Source organism: Calonectris borealis, chromosome 9, assembly GCF_964195595.1.
Source record: "Calonectris borealis chromosome 9, bCalBor7.hap1.2, whole genome shotgun sequence".
Classification (NCBI taxonomy): Eukaryota; Metazoa; Chordata; class Aves; order Procellariiformes; family Procellariidae; genus Calonectris; species Calonectris borealis.
The window spans coordinates 14926289-14945948 of record NC_134320.1 but is presented as its reverse complement, the minus strand read 5'-3'; the positions used below and the strand labels follow the sequence as shown (position 1 = coordinate 14945948).

At 38.5% G+C, this 19660-nt stretch overlaps 1 protein-coding gene across 1 annotated transcript in view; it reads right to left on the bottom strand.

The window, feature by feature from the left end:
• Window positions 1–5775: 5775 nt before the first annotated feature.
• CPB1 (carboxypeptidase B1) overlaps window positions 5776–19660 on the bottom strand; it is a 20193-nt gene continuing 6308 nt past the window's right edge. The window contains exons 6-11 of the mRNA XM_075158342.1: window positions 18988–19089; window positions 16597–16707; window positions 16408–16498; window positions 15515–15717; window positions 7194–7278; window positions 5776–5963 (exon numbers count right to left, since the gene is read on the bottom strand). Of these exons, the coding sequence (XP_075014443.1) occupies window positions 5776–5963; window positions 7194–7278; window positions 15515–15717; window positions 16408–16498; window positions 16597–16707; window positions 18988–19089 (780 nt within the window). The remainder of the gene's footprint in view (window positions 5964–7193; window positions 7279–15514; window positions 15718–16407; window positions 16499–16596; window positions 16708–18987; window positions 19090–19660) is intronic.

Genomic DNA, 19660 nt, shown 5'->3' with positions numbered 1-19660 from the left:
AAACTGCTGTCAGTGACAGTATAACTTACAGTAGAGATGTGAGAGACTGAAACTGCAAAGGAGTAGTGGTGACAAAAGCTAGAAATAAAGCATCATTTTCCATTCAGCCTTCCTTTTAAATGGAGGAAAGGTATTCCACATCTATAAGCATTATATTGTCGCTTTTCAGACGTGATTCAAAGATACATATCGAAAGAGGGAAAGTATAGAACATCGTTGTGTCATTAGGAATTCTAGTTCCATTCGAATAGGAAATGTTCTATTTATGATCGTAAAAGAAAGCCTTCAGGTCATGCATAGCATTTCCATTTGTGGAGAAGAATGTAAAAATAGTTTTCTGAAAGTCTGTATAAAATGAATATTCCCTTTTGAACCCGTTATTCATTCAATTTCTGGCCACATTTAAAAAATCATTGAAGAATTAATAGAAGCTATGTGAAAAGTAACATAAAGAGCCCTCAGTGAAATTCCAGTGTTTTTTGCAGTATTCACAGTTTAGTTTTTGAGTGAAATAACTGTTGACTTCAGTAGGCCTGAACTCATTAGTTGACTATACCGCAAGGAGGACCTGCTTTTCCTTTCATTTACTCCAGAGTGGATGAAGGGCGAATTCACAGACCTTGGTGACATTACTGTGCATAGACCTAGGAAGAGAATGGATGAACAGAGTATCTGCTGTCATATGCGAGGGATATTTTTTTAAGAAAAAAGGATCTCAGTTTCTGGATTTGAATGTACTATAAACCTGAACGTTAGAATATTTCTGCTAAGTGTGTTGAACACTTGAACTTCTAAAACTTTACGTATGTGGGGTTATCTTTATGCATGCACATCCTCTGAACAGGGACATGAAAATATCAGTGAAAAGCAGGCTTTTTGCATCCACTACTGTATTTACAGTTTCATAATCTGAGAATGATGCACATTTGCAATGGTGGAAAAGGGACCATGCTGATGAGTGGCGATGCAACATACATGTCAACAATTATGTCAATGCTGCATCACAGCATATTTGTCTTCCGAGTTCTGTTTGTCACTTTTAAATTTACTAGCATCTCCTGATTTTTGTAGCAGGTTGATTAGGTTATGGACTAACTCTGGTAGGAACAGAGACACTCTGAGCTGTATCACTTCTGGACATGAACTGGTTGATTGTTGTGATACTGAGCTGTACTCTGTGGCCTCACTCTCTCATGTCAGCAGCAGCAGCACAGGGAGCTGCAGGGATGACAGCCGTTACTCCTGAACCGTTTTCCTTTTTTCTTCATTACAATCTTTATGCTGGTTCTTATGGCCTAAAGTATCCATGTATTGAAGAGAAACATGAATATTTGATTTTTCCCCATGAAGCCAGGAAACTGGGAGTTGATTTTATGTTAAAGCAATGTGATTTATACTTTCCTTGAAGAACTCCAGAGTTAAGCATCTTAGGTTTTCTATTAAATGCAGAAATAAAACACTTCAGTGTTTGCCAAGAAACTGGGGTGCTTTGTTTAAAAAAGATTTGAAGAAGTTGTTTTAGATGTTTTCAATATTTCCCTATTTCTTGGCTAAGCTGTATATATTCATTTATTGATAGCAAATTCCCTGTTTTCTGTGGTTGCAAAGTTTACTGCAAGTAGCCTAGCATCCTTCCTGTAAAGGACAGGGACGCAATCCCGTTCTGAAAAGCGGCATTTGGCTGTTTCCTCTCCTCTTGCGGTAAAAGACTGTATGCAGCTGTAATGCAGCTGTTCTGAGTGCAGTGGGGAGCACAGAGGCAACCTGCTTCAATGCACAGCCCACATCTGTCCTTGGAAAAATTCAAAGTGACAGGAAGCATGCTGAGGCCATATGTCAGCAAAGCAGAGTTCAGAACAGGCTGCATTGTAAGCATAGGTTTAATTTCTAGCACAGTTTTTGAGGCAGTTGAGTCTGGATCATTAAGAACAAAAGTTTCCTCCTCTGAATTAACACTATGTGTCAGCAGCTGCTTGAGAACTTTGAGCAAACTTGGAAATATCTGCCCCAGAAGCACGTGTTTAACTCTCACACAACTGTTGGGACTTCATGTACTTCATTCATTTTTGTGTGTGTAACCTGCTTTACATGTTAAAGAATCAAGAATTTGTATAGTGCTGCCTTTGTCAGCTGTGATCTGTACTGAAGGGACGTGTCCTCTGTGAGTGGTCTGGTATCTATATATCACTCCTGTGAGACCTGGCCCATGGACAGTACATTGTCTTTAAAACACTTCATCAGTTCTTAATCACTTTTGAGTTCTGGAGCATTGACATGAATTGACTGTTTGAATGTATTTAGCTAAACAATAGCTTAATATGAGAAAGATGGCAGCTTTTTGATGTGATTCTTAACCAAGAAAACAGAATGATCCTTTTCTATTTATCTAATTAAAGGAGCAATATAAATCAAATAGGAAAAACTGAAATTGTTCATCTCAGTCCTTGGTTGACCTGCATCAGGCAGAGATTAATCTCACAGGATCACAGAACAGTTGAGGTTCTGTGAGAGGACCACTTCAGGTCCAACAGTTGAGGGACCACTTGAGACCATCCAATTCAACCTCCTGCTCAAAGCAGGGTCACCTAAAGCAGGTTGCCCAGGGCTGTGTCCAGTCAAATTTTGAACCTCTCTGGGCAACCTGTTCCAGTGCTTGGGCACCTGCACAGTAAAAACGTCTTGTCTTGTGTCCGCATGGAGTTTCATGTGCTTTAATTTGTGCTCATTACCTCTTGTCCTGTCACTGAACACTGCTGAGAAGAGCCTGTCTCTGTCTTCTTTACATGCTCACATCAGGTATTTATACACATAGGTAAGATCCCCCTTGAGCCTTCACTTCTCCAGGGTGAACAGTCCCAGCTCTCTCAGCCTCTCCTTGAATGAGAGAGACTCCAGTCCCTCAATCATCTTTATGGCCCTTCACTGAACTCGCTCCAGTGCATCCCTCTCTCTTGTACTGCAAAGCCCAGCACTGGACCCAGCACTCCAGATTTGGTCTCACCGGGGCTGAGTGGAGGGGAAGGATCGCCCCTCTCGACCCGCTGGCACGGCTCTGCCTAACGCAGCCTAGGACACCGCCGGCCTTCCCTGCTGCGAGTGCGCATTGCTGGTATTTCTTTGATAGAGCCTTCCATTCTTGATAAAATTCCCAGGCTGCAGAGTTACTCCCCTGTTTTTTTCATGGCTTTTTTTCATAAACATGATTATGGTTAAAAATATTCTTATATGCTACAAAATTGCAGTGTGGGCTTCTAGTGTTCACAGTAAAGACTCAGCTTAAACTGTGCAATTAAAGAAAAATCAAAACCACAGCTTGTTTGTGAGGTAGGTTCTATTTGTATTTTAACATTGGTAGAAGATTTACTGTTCCTTTATGGATTTATTTGGTTTTAGAAAGCAAGAAAAAGATTCAGTTTGGAGAACACTGGAAATTTTTCTTTAGGGTTTTAAAAAAAGTCCACCTTTTACAAATGTCAAAATGTACCTCCATCATCCATATAATATGTTGGGTTTTTTTCCCCGTGTCTCTCCTGGTTCTCTGCAAGAACTATTTCATAACTGAGGAATTGGTTCCAAATAACTATGATGGCGTCTTTGAAAATACATTATCAATCAGTTCTGCATGTGGATTTTCTATGTTTTTTGAAAGCAATGCTGAAATTTGAAGCATTGTGACTTGTGCTGGGCCTTTGCTTCCTCTCCGTGTTTTCTTCCAGTGTCTCTGTCCTAACAGCTTACCTGCTAGCAGAATGTCCCTTCCTGCTTAAGTTTCTCCCTGTGTTTTCTTATGTTCCAAGCTGCATAGATGGTATATCACGTGTAATTGCTCTTCTTTTCTGCCTCTATGTAATTTGACCAGAGGTGCTAGTGAGTGCTTTCTGTGGAGAAGGCACAGAAAAGCTGCATATCACTGCCTTGCTGTGATGTGACTTTGTGAATGTCAGAGCTACCAAATGTGTGCCATATTCTGCTTCGGAGTCAGTTTTAAGTGAACTGGGGTAACCCAGACACTATTGGAGCTGCTGGGTGCCGTGACCTACCCCCCATCTGTATTTGTAATTCTGTGTTTGGTTGCCTGCAGTCCTACGAAGAGCCTTCCTAGTAATGAATGGTGCTGAGTATCAACAATTCACCTTGCAGTCGGTGTAAGGCCTGTGACCTTTTCCCAAATAATACAGTTTTAGTTAGGATAGTCCCTGGGTGGTTGTTAATACTTAGTTAAAATTAGCCAAAATATTTTATATTCTGAGTAGTTTATATTCCTGCCTTTTGTGACACGTTTGGCTCAGGCCGGTATGTTCTGCTTGCATCCTGTGCTATTTTTAATAATGTTGATTATCCTTCCCCCCACTTCTGGTGCAAAACAGAATGACATGTCTTTTTACTGGTACGTGCTACTTTCGCACATGGGTTCATTTTCACCAGTGATCAAAAACAGATGGATCAGTCGTTGTGAGGACTAGTTTAATCTGAGTGCTGCTGGGCTAATCAGAGTGGGCTAGTGGATGTGTTCCTTTTTCTTATACATGTAAATGAAAGTGTCATTTTAAATTGGACCTTGCCTTTCTGTTTCCCTCCACAGAGACAAGGCAAAAAAGTAGACACTTAGTTTTTGACAGGTCTGAATTTGGTGATTTTCTTAGGAGAACCATTTTCTCTGTAAGATGGATTTCCTGGGCTGTTTTGAGTGCATCAGCTACACACCTGTCAGAAATAGTGCTAATTCCAGGAGCATCAACGGGCAGCGGAAGTCTCTGTGCAGAGTTTCCAGCAATGACAGGGAAATCAGCAGGTTTTGTGTTGACATAAGTGTTTTTTCCCCATCTTTCTTCAGAGTGCGTCCCATATTAGCCAAGCTCTAAACAGCATTAATAAATGCCAAACACATTTTCTGCAGCTGCACGAGAAAGCTGCCCAGAGTGACTGTTCATCACTCTCCCTCACTCTGACCCAATCAAACCCACACTACCTGTACGGAAAATTTATCGGGAGAGGATAATTCTTTACAGCTTCTCATGAAAGAAACAGTTAATCATTTATCACCAGACTTAGTCTTTATGGCTGTTTACGATTCTTCCGCTCATGACAGTAGGAACGTGTGGGGCCCCAGGAAGTACCAGTTCTCTGAGAATATTTTGAGACATGCTACTGTAGTGCGCGTGAGAGCCCTAAATGCAGGGTAGTTTATAGCATTATTTGTATTGAGTCTTGGTCTTTAACAGTAATTATACCGAGCACCGAGTTCAGATCAGACTAGCAGTGATCTCAGATCCAAACTAGTTTTCAGTGATGGGGCAGATCCAGGGTGAGTTTTGAGAAAATTCACAAGAGCGTATCACAGCTAACATAATTTTAAAAGTATGTGATGTGAACTTTTCCTTACTACTGTTGCCATTAAGGCAATGAATGGTTGGATGAAAGTGCGTTTATATGAATCACCCAGCTGTTCTCATTCTGTTTAGCCTTCAGCCTGTGTAAGTTCTAATGCTCTGCCTGTCTGCTCTGTGTAAAGATAATTTTAATCATTAAGGCAACCTTTACCTTAAGTTGATTAAGCTTCTTGTGCTCTTTCTCTTTAGACCTCCCTGACTATATCAGTTGCCTACGAAAAGATATAATTTCTCTTTACAAACTTGTAGTTTTATTGACCTATGATGGACTAAGGATATGACTAAGAACATTAAGTACAGAGAAATAAAAACCTATTGTTAAGGAAGAATAAAAAGGAAGGCATCTTTGAATAAAACCTTCTTTAATAGTTTTTAGAACTCCATTCTAATACAAGTGCTCAAGGACATAATTGGCAATATATTTAACAGCAAGTAGAGTCTCTTCACAGGTTGGCTTTATCTGAGATTCAGGGAGAATAAAACCATATCTACCAGTGTCTCGGAGCTCAAAAGTGAAAGAGTACTTGATGCCTTGATCGTAAGCCCAGTCATCAGAGCCCCCTGCAGCAGGATCTGTTGATAAAGAAACAAAATAAAGCTTAACTGGAAAAGTGTGTCTACGCATTGAAATGTGATATACTTTGGAGTCAAGCCATGTAGCCAGAAATGCAGAACGGACAGACAAAAAGGAATATTCAGTGAATTGATTGATTTCTCCTGCTCATGGAAAAGCTTCTGTGATTTTAGGCCATTTGTGAGCTTCGTTCCAGCTGATGCATGCAAGCAAATGTAAACAAGCTAAACTGCTCCCTCCTTGTCAATATTGTGGAGAGACCATGGGAGGAATGTTTAGGGAACAGGAGAATGGCATGCTCGCATGGGGTTGTTTGTAAAGGTTTGGTATCAGAAGCAAATACCCTCTCACTGGGTAGCGTTTTGAGGTCCATAGAGATCTGAAAGAACTGCAGATCTGAGATATCAGCTCCATCTTTTTCTTCTGGACAAATGGTACCCTCTCTTTCCAGTACTTTGGTACAATGAAGGCAGCTAAGGAAGAAGCCTCCAGAATTGCTAACCATCACCAAATAATTTTTAAAGGAAAAATCTCCATAAATATTCTAAAAATTGGGAGAAACTATTTTTTAAAGGTTTCTCAAATTATTCAAGGAAAGAGAAATAAGCAAAAGAGATTAGTTTCCATATTTAATTAAGAGATTTAATTAAGAAATTAAGAGATCTTAAATATAGGAGATATTAAAGTTCTAGAAATCTAGATTCGGCAACCTCAGCTCGGCTTTTGATGCTGCAAAGGCCATATCCTGACAGCTGAGTTCCCAAGAAGAGTAGAAGAATGGAATTGTAATTAGTACGTTTCTCAGACTGTAATGCAAAGTAAAAGAAGTAATTATTGGTGTTGCTAGGGTGGTTGAAGCCATTCTTTAGGATTTACATCGTCTTTTCACTTTGACCTGGAGATACTGGAAATGTAGAAAATCTCAGTTTGAGATTTTTATGTTTAGATCTAAGCTGTGTATGATTTAGGAATTCATGCTATGCACAAAAATTCCTAAACACTTTACCATATCACTTTACCTTCCAGGGGTCACACAGTCCCTGAGATCCTTAAGGAATATATCATCCCATATTTTAGAAATGATAGATTCCATATATACCTCTGAGTATATGCTTGTGAAGAAAGAAGGGGACTGCTTAGGAAGAGGAACAAGAATCACTAGAAAACTGCATTTGATAGTCTTAGTAGCACTTTATATAGATGGCTAGTATGTTTAGGCCAGTACTTACAGATTGTTGTAGCTCCCGGGCCGTATGTATATTCGGTATTATACAAACTGGCCAGCTGTTTGGTTGCAGCATGAGCAATGGAATTCTGTAGGAAAAGAAGAATACATTGTTGAATAAACTGAAAAGCCATGCTTGAGAAGTTTTTATTTTAAAACTGTTGTTCCCCTCTCAGAATGAGTAGATGTCAGTAGCTGACAAGGCACAGCTTGTCCTGTGGTTGTGAAAAGAGCTTATCAGTGAAGAGCTCATTCTCCAAGCTTTAATGGAGTGTAGTCCAGTCTGTGCATTGCTCTATTGATGTACAGCCTGCTGTATAGTCCAGTAGAGTTTGGGTAGGTAAGGGGACAATAGGTAACAGGATTTTCTATACTTAGAAGAAACTTGTACAAGATTAGCACTAAATAAGGAATCTTATTTAGAGATAAGAGAATCTTAGAGAATAGTAATAACTTGGTACCGTAAATTGCGAACATACAATAGCCTTTCTTTTCCTTCTATCCATGCAGCTGTAAATTCAGAGTAGAGTCAGCTTAGTCAGTGGAGTTGAACACTGATACAAGTGGAAGCAGATTAAGGTCTTATAAATATTAACAGCCAGACAAAGACATAAATTACCTTGGAACCATATGTAGTCTCATTAATTTCAATTCATTTCCTGTGCACAGAGGGACTCGTTCAACTCCCACTGATTTCAGTGAGGGTTGGATCAGGCCCATCAATAGTACTATGAAGCTTTGTGTGTTTGCATTAAGGAAAATTACAGACTTTTCTTTGGAACATGTGGCTTCTCCAGTTCTTCATTATACAGCATGTCGGTAATAAAACATGAAAACTATTACTAACAGATGATAAATATGAATGATTTTTGAAAGCAGATGTTCAGTTTAAGAATAAGCAATGGGTTGCCATATCTTTCTTTATAGCTTGCAGCTGAATGGCTTACTATTCTAGGAATTTCCTCAAGCCCCTTCTTTCTCTGTAGGTTATACTCTGGCTTACGTCCCAGTGGAAGATATATTGTAAAATATTCTCTGTTCATCCTTATGCTTCAAGTGTTCCTGTGAATTACTTGAAAAGGCATATTGGACAATGTGTTTAGAAAATCTTAGTTAAGTGAGAGAGCTTTCTCAGCTTCTACAAAACAGCATCAAAATACATTTGCATTACCACTGGCAGCCTACTTTATTGCAGAATTGTAAGTGTTTCCCCATTCCCAAGTGTTGGATTTTGAACATCCTAGAATTAGGGGAGTTTGCTGTAGGAATTTGTGTCATATAGCACGTTAAGAATATTTAAACAAGGCAGACCAAAGAGTATTTGAAGCTTTTCCTTCCACCTATAACATTGCCTGTATCTGAATGTGGGGTTTAGTTTCTGGCCTCTCTATTGTCCAAACACAAGCAATTGTAGAAAGAACATTGTTGCTTTGCATTTCTCAGTCTTGGATTTAGAGCAATTGGGGTAGCTGAGCTCTCTGCAGTGTTGGGGTTTTTTTGTTTGGTTGGGTTTTTTTCATCCCTTAACAAGCTGGTTTTCTAAAATCCATAATAATTTTTAACACGTTTAGGGAATTGTAGAGGTTGGCGACTACTATCTGCCTAGTGATACCTTGTTTTCGTTGGTCATCTTTTGTTCATAATATATACATTTAATCAGCAGCTGAGATTGAGTCAAATCTTCTCTCAATATTTAATGAATTTTTAAATGTAAACTGATTCTTCCTCTTTTCAAATATATGGAAAGTGGAAATTAAATTTGTAAAGATACTCTGATACTATGTATGGACCTGTGGGTAACTAGTACTTGCGCTCTCTTTCTTTAGTAAACTGCATGGTAGGGACAATAGAACAGCAGAGCTGCTCTTTGGGAAGAATAGGGCATTCCTTTCACTCAGCTGCCAAATTAGGGCTTTAAATCATATCAGAACAGATACTAGAAACAGTATGTCAGGAAATCTTTTTACCTGAGGGATTTTTTATTATTGGCCAGGAAGTTGTAAAAAGAGAGATTTGTAGAAAAAGCAGCTGAGATTTCCAGCTGTTAAGAGCCTGAAATCCAAATAAACAACTTCCTCAAGCTCTCCAGGTTGGAGATCGAGATAGTATTTTAAATGACCTTCTCTAAGTGAAAAACGTGACTGAGCATTTATGACTTCATCATGAAATGAAACTTTATCAGAAGTTTTGATATCTGATTTTTTTCCTTTAAGTGACTTTCTACCATTTACTTTCCTAATAGATTTATAGTCCAAAACCTAAAGGTAAAAAAAAAAAATTCAACTTTATAGGAACAAAAGTCACCTCTTAATAATAATAAATAATAATAATAATAATAATATAATATAAACCAGCAGGAATAATAAAAATTAAGTAAATACTTGTGGGTATAAATACAAAATACGAGGAAAATTTTTTCTTTTTTTTTTTTAAATAGCACAATTACTCAAAACCATCCATGAAAAGGAAATAATAACATGGAGCTTTATGCAGAGGTATATAAATAATGCCCAACATTTGGGAAAGTGATATTTAGCTTTTGAAAAGTGGTTTGGATTTTCAGACTGGTATGTTATTTGAAATACAGCTGCAAGGAGAAACATCACGATCTTTTTGACCTTTGAGGATACTCTTTGCTGTTGAGTGATTTTCTAGATCTCTTTGCACAACTGGCTTAACTGCGTTGTTGTGGTTTGTTTGGAGTTGGTTTTTTGTTTGGTGTTTTTTTTTACTGTTAAGAATCGCTCTCTTGCAAGGAAAATTTTGCTGAGAATTGTAGTAGCAGAGAAACAACTAGCGCCCTGAAGTACTAGAAATAACTCCAAATTAATACCTTGTAACTGGGAGCAGAAATAGCTTTTCAGCTTCCGACTTGCAGCTGAACTGGTCATTTCAGCAGAAGGTAGTATTCCCTGCGCTGATCACCCATCTGTATTTACACAGCAATTACTAATACTTTGCTTGATCTTGTGTACTGAGTGTGCGGGCCAGTGAGACAGCAGAGTTGTGTTCTCAGTTGCCATTATCTTACATAATTCACAACCTTTAAACCTATTTTTTCAGTTATTTGCTTTTAATGAAAGGTATACGTTACTGGCCTCTTTCTCACCACATCTGGAGTTTTGAACTAACAAGATAAATTACCAGGCGAAGCATCTTCTGTGTGTTAATAGGTAATTTTTTTGGGAGCATCTCCCTCATTTTACTCTTGTATCATCAGGCTAGATTTGCCAGCAAATTGCAGCTGTTTAGAAACACTTCAGGGATGTTGATTATGCAGCTGCTACATGTGGACAATTCCCTTTGCCCTCACAGTCTGACAGTGATCCAGAGAAGCCTTTTCACTGATTGACTGGACCTCTTGCTCTCTTCCCTCACTGGACTGCAACCTGATTTGCCCGAGGCTGAAAACTGTATTTTCACTTCACCTTGGTCTCATGTGCTACTTAAGCGACCCTCAACTTCCTTCGTGATGAAACTCTGAAAATGTGGTATTTGCAAAGTTAGCTTTAGCCAAGTGAAGCTAAACTTCTGATGCTTCTTGTTTTGCCAGTAAAAACAGACTCCCCTCAAAAGAGTCCATGACTGATGTGTAATTTAGTTCGCTATTCTGTTGTTGCTCACAGTTAAGCATCTCCCCCAAGAGTCCAGGGAATCCAGCCAAGTGGAGGACTTTAGTATGATGCTTCTTTTTTCTTTGCAAGCCTGTTTCTCTGTGGCAGTCTCACAAAGTGTTTAAGAAATGGATCCTTGGCAAGAGGGTTTCCAGTGTGACTGAGTTAAGGTGAATGTGCCCTACACCTGTTGGAGACTCTTGTCTCCAGATTCTTGAGCCAGATTCATACATGAGCTTCATCTGGAAGATGCTGCTACTAAAAACATCGTTTTCACAACTGTAAGACTGTCAGTACAGAGCAGTTCTGTTATGGGACATCTGTTGAGGCAAACTCGGTGCAGGACTGTGAAACCAATTCCAAATATTGCTTTTCTACCCACTTTCCTGTTTGTTGACTTTACCAATATTTACTTGTAACAAGTAGTACAATCACAGGAGTTGCAACAGCACAGGTGCAACAGCAGCATAGGTTGCAACTCCTTATTGGTATGTCCAAGTCTCTTAGATGATAGGATTTTTGCTGTTCAAAAATTCTTACCCATAGGTCTTCATATACTTTAAACACATTCAGGAATAAAGTCAGGTGTGAAAAGACTTTGCTCTCAGGCATCAGGTTAAATAATCAGACTGATATTCATTAAGTCATGCAATATATTTGAAATTCACTCTTCTTGCAGGCTGCACAGGGTCTGGGTATATCTCCACTTTCTACTATATCCTATTTTAAGCGCTCAAGAGAAGATGAAATGCTAGACCAACCCAATATGGAAGGTGAATTTCAGTGAGCTTAAACAGTAACCAACGTGGCCAGTACGCCTTCAAGTAATACAAACTGAAATCCCATGTCTGGAAAATTATCTTGGGTTGTAAATTAATATAATATTCTGCAGCCTGCCAAACTGTAATAATACACATACATTAATCTGACAATGAGTATGAGCTGGGTGCAGATATGTATTTGGTGCTGAGTTTGTTTAACTGAGAGACGGAATTGAACGTGGAAAGAAAGGAAGGGCACGATGCATGTTCCTCTGCTCTATCAAATCATAGTTCAGAGCCAATACAAATACAAATAAGAATTGATAAAGCTAGATTTGTCTGCTGAAAATGAGGAAAGCATAGGGTGACCTAATAGGAAGCTAAGGCCAAAATATGAATTGATTAAAAAATATAGGCTGAACTGTTTATGAAAAGTGAGATTAAATACAGAGTTCTTTATTGCAAGAGGACAAAAATGTAAATCGTAAAATAAAGATGAAAAGAATCTTTTTGGGGTGTGGAGAGATACTGGTCTTGCCAAGCACGTTTTTTAATTGTGAAAAGCTAATGCTTCTATTCTTTGTAGGAGATGGATTCAAGTGTGTATTCTGTGTGCAGGGGAACACTCCAGGGCATAGTAAAGAATGAGTTGAGAGAGGATTATGAAGCAGGCAAAATGTGATCCACCAAAAAAGAGTACATATTTCTTTCAGGGTGTCATCACAAGAATATTGTGTAACTTCTGAGAAATTCCTGACCTAGATTTTCCTGTCTAGGGTGTTTTTATTTTTGTTGTTCAAGTATTGTTTGGATAACAGTGAAAGTTTTGTGCAACACCCTGGGGAGGGAGGGGCAGGGGAACAAAAAAACAACCCTGAATAAAGGGAGAAAAGTTTTGGGAAAAATCCTTGTGAGCTGTGGGGTTGAGATCCTCAGAGATCCTCTTGCATCTAAGGAGAAGAGTGGGAAGTTGTGGGAAGGAAGGGACATAAGTGACTTTCATCATGTTTTACACCGCAGGGCCGGGGGTGGTTGAGGGATAGTTCTAATCCCTGACTCAAAGTTACAATAACTTTGAGGTTGTTCTGATTTGCTATAGCAATGCAGTGGAGCATAAAGGATGTCTGAGATTCTCAGAGTGCCCTGTTCTACCTGAGAAACCAAAACCAGAACAGTTTTATGCCTTGTGGTGATTTCCTGAGGCTGTGAACAGAAAAGGTCTTTTGAGCCCCAAAGACAAGCTGTTCAGTACGCTTGCAGGAAAGGAAGGTACAAGCGTTCTCTAGATCTTTCTCTTCTGCAGACATAGTGTCTTCAATTTTTGAGCCCTTCTATATCTCAGACTCTGGAATGCAGCATAAGCCCCATGGTATTATGCTACCTTTAATTGAATACACTAGAACAAAATGTTGTTAATGATAAGCAGACATGTGAGGTTTTGTTTAAGCACATGTCCAGTTGCTCATTGAAAGAGATAAGAAATTGCAACTATATTTCCTTTAATTTATTAGATCTGTCAGAGTAAAAATAACATCTAAGATAATGGCACTATAAATTTTGCTTCTTCATTTGCAAAATGATTTGTGATCCTTTTATTTGCCCAAACGATTTCTATTAAAAGTTGAGATTCTCATTCTTCAGCATTTCTCTAAATTCTAAATCTAGACCAAACTTTTAGACATGAAACACAACAATTGGCATACAAAATAATACCTCTTTTGGTAGCTGTCTTATTTCAAGCAAGTACAATTGTTGATTGAAAATCTTAGATTTTCTTTAGTCACAGCTTAAATGAATGTTTTAGTTATTTGAAGTAACCTGAAAAGCTGCACTTTCGAATCTGACCCAGAGCCTGTTGAAGTCAGTCTTTCTATTTAATTGACTGACATTGGAGTGAATTAGGCCCTTTCTGTTTAATTATCCCAACTACAGGCAATGTTGATTGGTTGATACTCCTATCTCATTCTCCAAAAGAAAGATTTTTGGCAAGAAGTCTTCCCCGTTAAAATCAGATACTGCACAAATTGAACATCTCTGGGATCCTGCTGTCTTTTTGTTGGGATCACCAATAGAGGAAATATTTTCCCTTAATTAGGATGTGAAAAACACTTGTAAGGTCACCTTATCATGGTGGTGAGCTTTGTGATTGCTTTGTAGTGGAAAATAATGGAACTCCCTCTGGGATCAGTGTGCCCGATTTAAAATATAGGATAAAGTGATGTTGGAAAGACTAACTTACAAAGTGAAATCAAGTGGTTGAAGAGAAATATACAGCCTGCGTTCCTGAGCTATTTATTTTTTGTGCTGAATGGTAATAGTGGAATTGTCCTCTATGGCAGGAAAGAAGAGTTTTTATTGATAAAAATTGTAGAACCTTAGTATGGGTGATTCATTAAATTTTACTGTGTATTAGAACAGAACATTGCTAATAGAAAATTTTAATTTAATAGAAGAATTTGAAAACCTAGAAAAGCACATAGGTTTCTTATTGTTAAGGATTGTTTTAATAATGGAACTGTCAATGTAAACTTTTTCCACTTAATACTGTGAGAAACATGCTGTACTTTTAGTTATGTTTCATCACATTTGCTCTTGATTCAAAAAATCGGGCAGAATATCATGCAAACTTTTAGCACATGGGAACTTTGTTATCTTGACAACAAAGCAGCTTCAAGGGTTTTGTGTTGGTTTATTACTTTAGACTGAACTGCAAATGTCAACCTTTTTTAAAAACTGAAGACAAGAAATTACTACAGTTCCTGGAATAATTGCAATTAAAAATTTCTGGAATATAAATTTAGAAAACAAAATCTTCATCTAAATTTCATACTGTCTTTTAAGCTGTAAAAATGTAACAATAAACTTCACTGTTGGCCCCAGTTTGTATTTGTGTTTCAGAATCGTGACATCTATTTGGGAGCACTCATAAATCTGTCAAACCTGCACAACAGAGCAACACACAGTGTTGTTGCCTTGGACTTTTGGCAGCATCCAGGAAAGAGGAGGAATCAAGATTTGTTTGTTTTGTTTTGCTATGTTGTTTTCCCTGGCAAGGGCTTCTAATTGCTAATATGCCAGAGAACTGAAGTAATTTTATTATTCATGATTGTTGATTTTTGGCCTTATAAAATGTTTACAACTTTTATACACATTTAATAGTTTTAATCCCCCTCTCTGTTTTTAAGGATTAAAAAAAAAATATTCCAGACTGTTGCTATCTTACTTAAATGGCGTTAGGGTGTGGCTTTTCTCTAGGATGAATAAAAGAGACGTTGTCCTTTAAAACACCACATTCATCCTCTCCTCTTCCAAATAAAAGGTGTGTTTGAATCCATGCCTGTTTAGAAAGGCCTCAGAACTGAAACTTTTTACCTGTTTTGTATCTAACTGTTTTTAATTATACTTTGACAAAAACTGCCTCATTGTCCTGAACCTGTTTCAATAGGAGTTTCATCATTTTACTTCAGTGAGAACTAAGGGTCGGTAGGAAGTGGTAGACAGAGATCCGTGTGTGCTGTTGATGGTACCAGTTCAGTCATTTCATAGTTATTACAATCAAGCTGTTAGCTTGACTTACAGGGCATAATGTTTCTATGTAATGTATTAAAGCTACATACACAGCAACCTCTTGAGTCAGGATGAAGCAGTGCTGCACAGCGTAGTGGATTTCTGTATAGCATGACTGGAAGACAAACCTGACCTTGTGGTAAATTCATTGTGTATGTGGAAATTAAACAGGGTTTATCCTGAGTTTATCCTGTGCTTGAACTATCTTGAAGCCATCATGGTTTCCCTTGTTCTTGCTATGAAAGACTGAAGTATTTTCAAAAACTGGCAGTACAGATTCTTTCCAGATGTTAAAGAAACTGCTTGAAGTTAAATGGACCTAAATAGCAAGTGATGATTTTTACTTATTCTTTTCATTATGTCAAAATGACAAAGAGACTTACCAGTTCGTCGTAATTCGATGGCAATTTGTAAGCATATGAATAAGGAAACAGTAGCAGCTGGGAATAGGAGTGAATCGTCAAGTATGCCTTGATTGTAGAAAGATGTTCACGAATAAAATCAGCCAAAGCCTTGGTCTCCTTTTCAGACTCAGGTGCAGAGCCACAGTAAGTGGAATCACAGGGTTTTTTTGAGGCCCCAAGAGCTGGGAAGAAAGGTGAATTTAATGAATATTTAATGAAAAAAGTTGGTTGTTAGGAGAGTCATGTTACACCACTTTTGTAGATAAGCCTTGGAAATCCTACTGACACACATGCCGTATCAGAGGAGAGAATATTTTATTGCATAGTTCAGACACTGGGCAACATGACATAACATTAAATAAATATGCCCTGTACAGTGTGCATAGTTGGAAGAACATGAGTATTGATGTAAAGCCCTATATTATGTAAGTGATTTGGGATATGGATTTGCTTCAGCACTTAACAGTCCTCTCCTTGCATATCTCCCCCATTTCTGGGACGCTTCCAGGAAACAGCCAAGTGGAAACCACCTCTCCACTGAGTGAAACCAATCAAAAGAAAACTCCTTCTGTTGCTGTTCTGAACTCGTAGAAGTGTGTGTGTACGTGTATGTAAGTGTAGGTATATGCACGCATGTGTGTGTATATATACGTACATAGCAGTAGCCATACTGATGGTGCTAGTAACCAAAGCCCATTTTTTGCCCAAAACTGCCCCAGAAATTGGACACAAGCTAGTCCACAATGCTATACTGGTGGTCTTCACTCAAGCTTGAGCTGGACCAACCATCAGGTAGGGCAAATCCATAATTAAGCACCTTGGCTATTGCACCTCTGTATGATCGCTTGCAGCTATTGTTAGGAGACACTTACTGCACCAGCCAGCATTAAAATTCCTGTTGGGATCTGCACCAATGCAACGGCTACCAGCGTTTTTAGAGCGTGTCTTTCTCCACATGCGGTCCTGAAATAGAATGGTGAAGCATAGATCAAAACTAAGAGAAAGTTCTAACAGTTGGCTTTTCCAGCAATACTCTTCTTGAGAAATAAGAATGTACTTACATTTGTCCAAGTGTAAACATAACCATCAATATTGACAACAGGCAAAACATAGAAGTCCAAGCTGTTGAGAAGTGTGGTCATGGAAGTATCTTTTCCATAGGTCTCAACAGCCTAGTTGGAGAAAAGTAGAAAAAGCTGATGATGCCTTCATAGATCTGTATCTCCTGTGCGTATTTAAAGGCCTGGGTCTGGATCAGGAATTAATGAATGTGATGGGCAAAGTCATCCAGGTCACTCCACCACATGAGATGGCAGCTCTGTGATATTACATATACTTAGAGGATTTACACTGGCTCAAACCACACTGCTGTTAGAAAGCCATCTCGTTCTGGTAAATAAATTATATGGTAAAGCAATGTTGATTTTGAACAGGATAATAAATCACTGGAAAAAGATTTCCAGCTACTAGCTTCTTTTTTAAAGACAGAGTACTGTCCATATATTCTCCCTACATCCTGTCACCTTAAAGGTTTGGGTTTATTTTATGTGAGAAGGAAAAATCATTATTCCCATTTTTTATATGTGTTGTGCAGAGAAATTTCATCAATAACCAAAATAATAGAGAATACTTCCAAAGAACATCCTTACACATTTCCAGTGATAATACTGTGGATGTACCTATTCGTAGGGAGGCAGACTTTTCCCTGCACTTTTCCAGACACATACATTGAATAACAAACATAAGAACTCCTGCCATAAACCTGTATATCCTGATTGTTCATAGCCTGGCACTTCGTATGCTTGTTCACAGATTTATATCAGTGTCGAGGGAGCGTACAATGATCATGGAAATTTGCTCTAAGTATGTTGCACCCATGTTTCCTTTACTCTACACAGACATAAAGGACAACACAGGGAGCAATGCAGTGGAGAAAGGCATCTATTGTCCTGTAACTAGCAAGTGCAAAGGTTCGATGCAGAATCTAGAAAAGCAGTTTCAGATCACTAGAACTTACTTTTTTCTGTTTTGTTTTTTTATGCTTGTTTTTCTTTTTTGAGATACATATAACAATCCACCTTGCTCATGTTTTTCTCTAGTTTTTTTTTTTTTACTTTTATGTCTAGAAGCAATCCCAGATGAACTGCTGATGACGCTCAGAAGACTGTGCTTTTAAAGCACTTCTGCCTACCCACACTAGGATCCACTGCGCAGAGCCACTGCTGGTGTCAGGTACCCCCATGAATTAAGTGACCAGACAGTGAAAATGACAGCTGTAGTGACGTGAATTGCTAAGAGAAAAATGGTAGCACATACTGTCTGCAGCCTTATTAGGAGATAATGAAATCACATTCCCATTGACTCCACTGATGTCACTTCCAATTTCCACTGCTCCCTACACAAAACCGCATGGCTGTCTGGTGAGACTGAGATTATACTTGCCACCAAGGCCTCTGCCAGTGTGGCTCACTCATGTACCTTGGCTTTCCTTTACTTAAATCCCAGCTGCTGCTTCTGGGTTTGTTTTTTTTTTTTAATCTTCAAGCAGGAATTCTTACAAAATTTGAGATTCAATCAGTGAGTTGTTCTGCTAGGTTTATTGATCTCTCCCCGCTGAGGGGAAACATACCTCTTCTCTGCAGCATTTGATAACCTCCACCTGCTTTATAGCGGTGGTGAGGAGAAGGAAAAGACAAAGGAGATTAAATTGTTTAATTCAAGGCCTAAAGTATCCCAGCCTGAAGTGAAGCTAATTTCACCTGTGCGGCTCTTTCCTGAATATGGTTTCATGTTTTCAAAACCATTCTGTACAACCTGAAGTGGCAGCTCAAAGGGATGTATATGCATTTCCCTCTTCCTGAGTGGAGTTTAGAGAGCTTCATCTATACATATTCCTCCTCTCTTGGGTACATTTCCTCAGTGCACTCTGTGCTTAGATGAGGGTAGGTTCCCACCCTTTCTGCTGCCCTACTGAGTAAAGCTGGTTGCAGGGAATACAGCACCTGATGCTGTAGGAAGACGGCTGTTTTGGCGTGCATTCAGATGCCTTCTGATGTGCCCTTGAATTTCCTTATTCCCTACTCCTTATGACTATGTGAAGAACATGACTACGTTTATAGTGTCACTAGACCTGTTTGCTTGTCTCTCACCTTTCTTTGACTACAGGTACAAAAAGGAATTTATAGACTGTGTAAGTAACCCTTGTAGTTGTCAGTCCCTCTTACACATGCTTTTAGGTAGTCTTAAGCTGCTGAAAGATTACAGGTCCAACCATTAAGATCTGGTTTAAGTAGTTACACCCTAACCATCTGAGGTGAGAGAAGGGATGTGCGGACAGGTGTTTAGAGGTAAAAAAGCAATCTGCAGTGGCCTCAACTCTTGCTGCTCACTTAAGATTTTCTTAAACATAGTTGCATTTTGTAAAATATTTTTTCATCATTAAGCATACTGACTTCTTTCACAAACCACTGGCAGAAAGCAGGGGAGATCCACTCTCTTGCATGGAAACCACAATCCATAAAGATGGCCTTCTTATTTGGACCACTTTTTCCCATCTAGGAAAAAAAAACAACAAAAACCCCAGGTCTTGAACAAAATAATTTGTATGCAGAACAAGTCAGTCAGCTTGCTGACCTAAAAAGTTAAACTTTATACAAATATAGCATTCCTTGATTAAATGGAAATCTATGGAGTGCTTTCAGCTGTAGCTGACCATGATATTCAAGCTAAAACAATAGACTCTTAATAATTTCATTTTTATTAATGTAGATAAGCTTCCCCTCTCCCCAATTATTATTTGATTTGTTTTCTGTAGTGTCTCTAAGAGTCAATCTTATTTGCTTCACTGATATATTATTGTAAATGCTTATGCAATTTTGGGCAAGTAATCTTTATCCTTTCACCTTTATTTGAGTCATTGTATCTTGTTTATTCATAACAGTTATGCCAAAAAAAAAAAATATGATGAAGATACAAACAAAGTTGTTGCCTATTGCTAGAGAGACTGACACTTATAGATCCTTTTAGAGTAAATGGGTTTACAAACAGATGGAGAGAACATAAAGGTAGATGATCATTCAAATAGCTCTCAGGAGCGTGGTTAAATTTATATGGCTGAACTTCTAA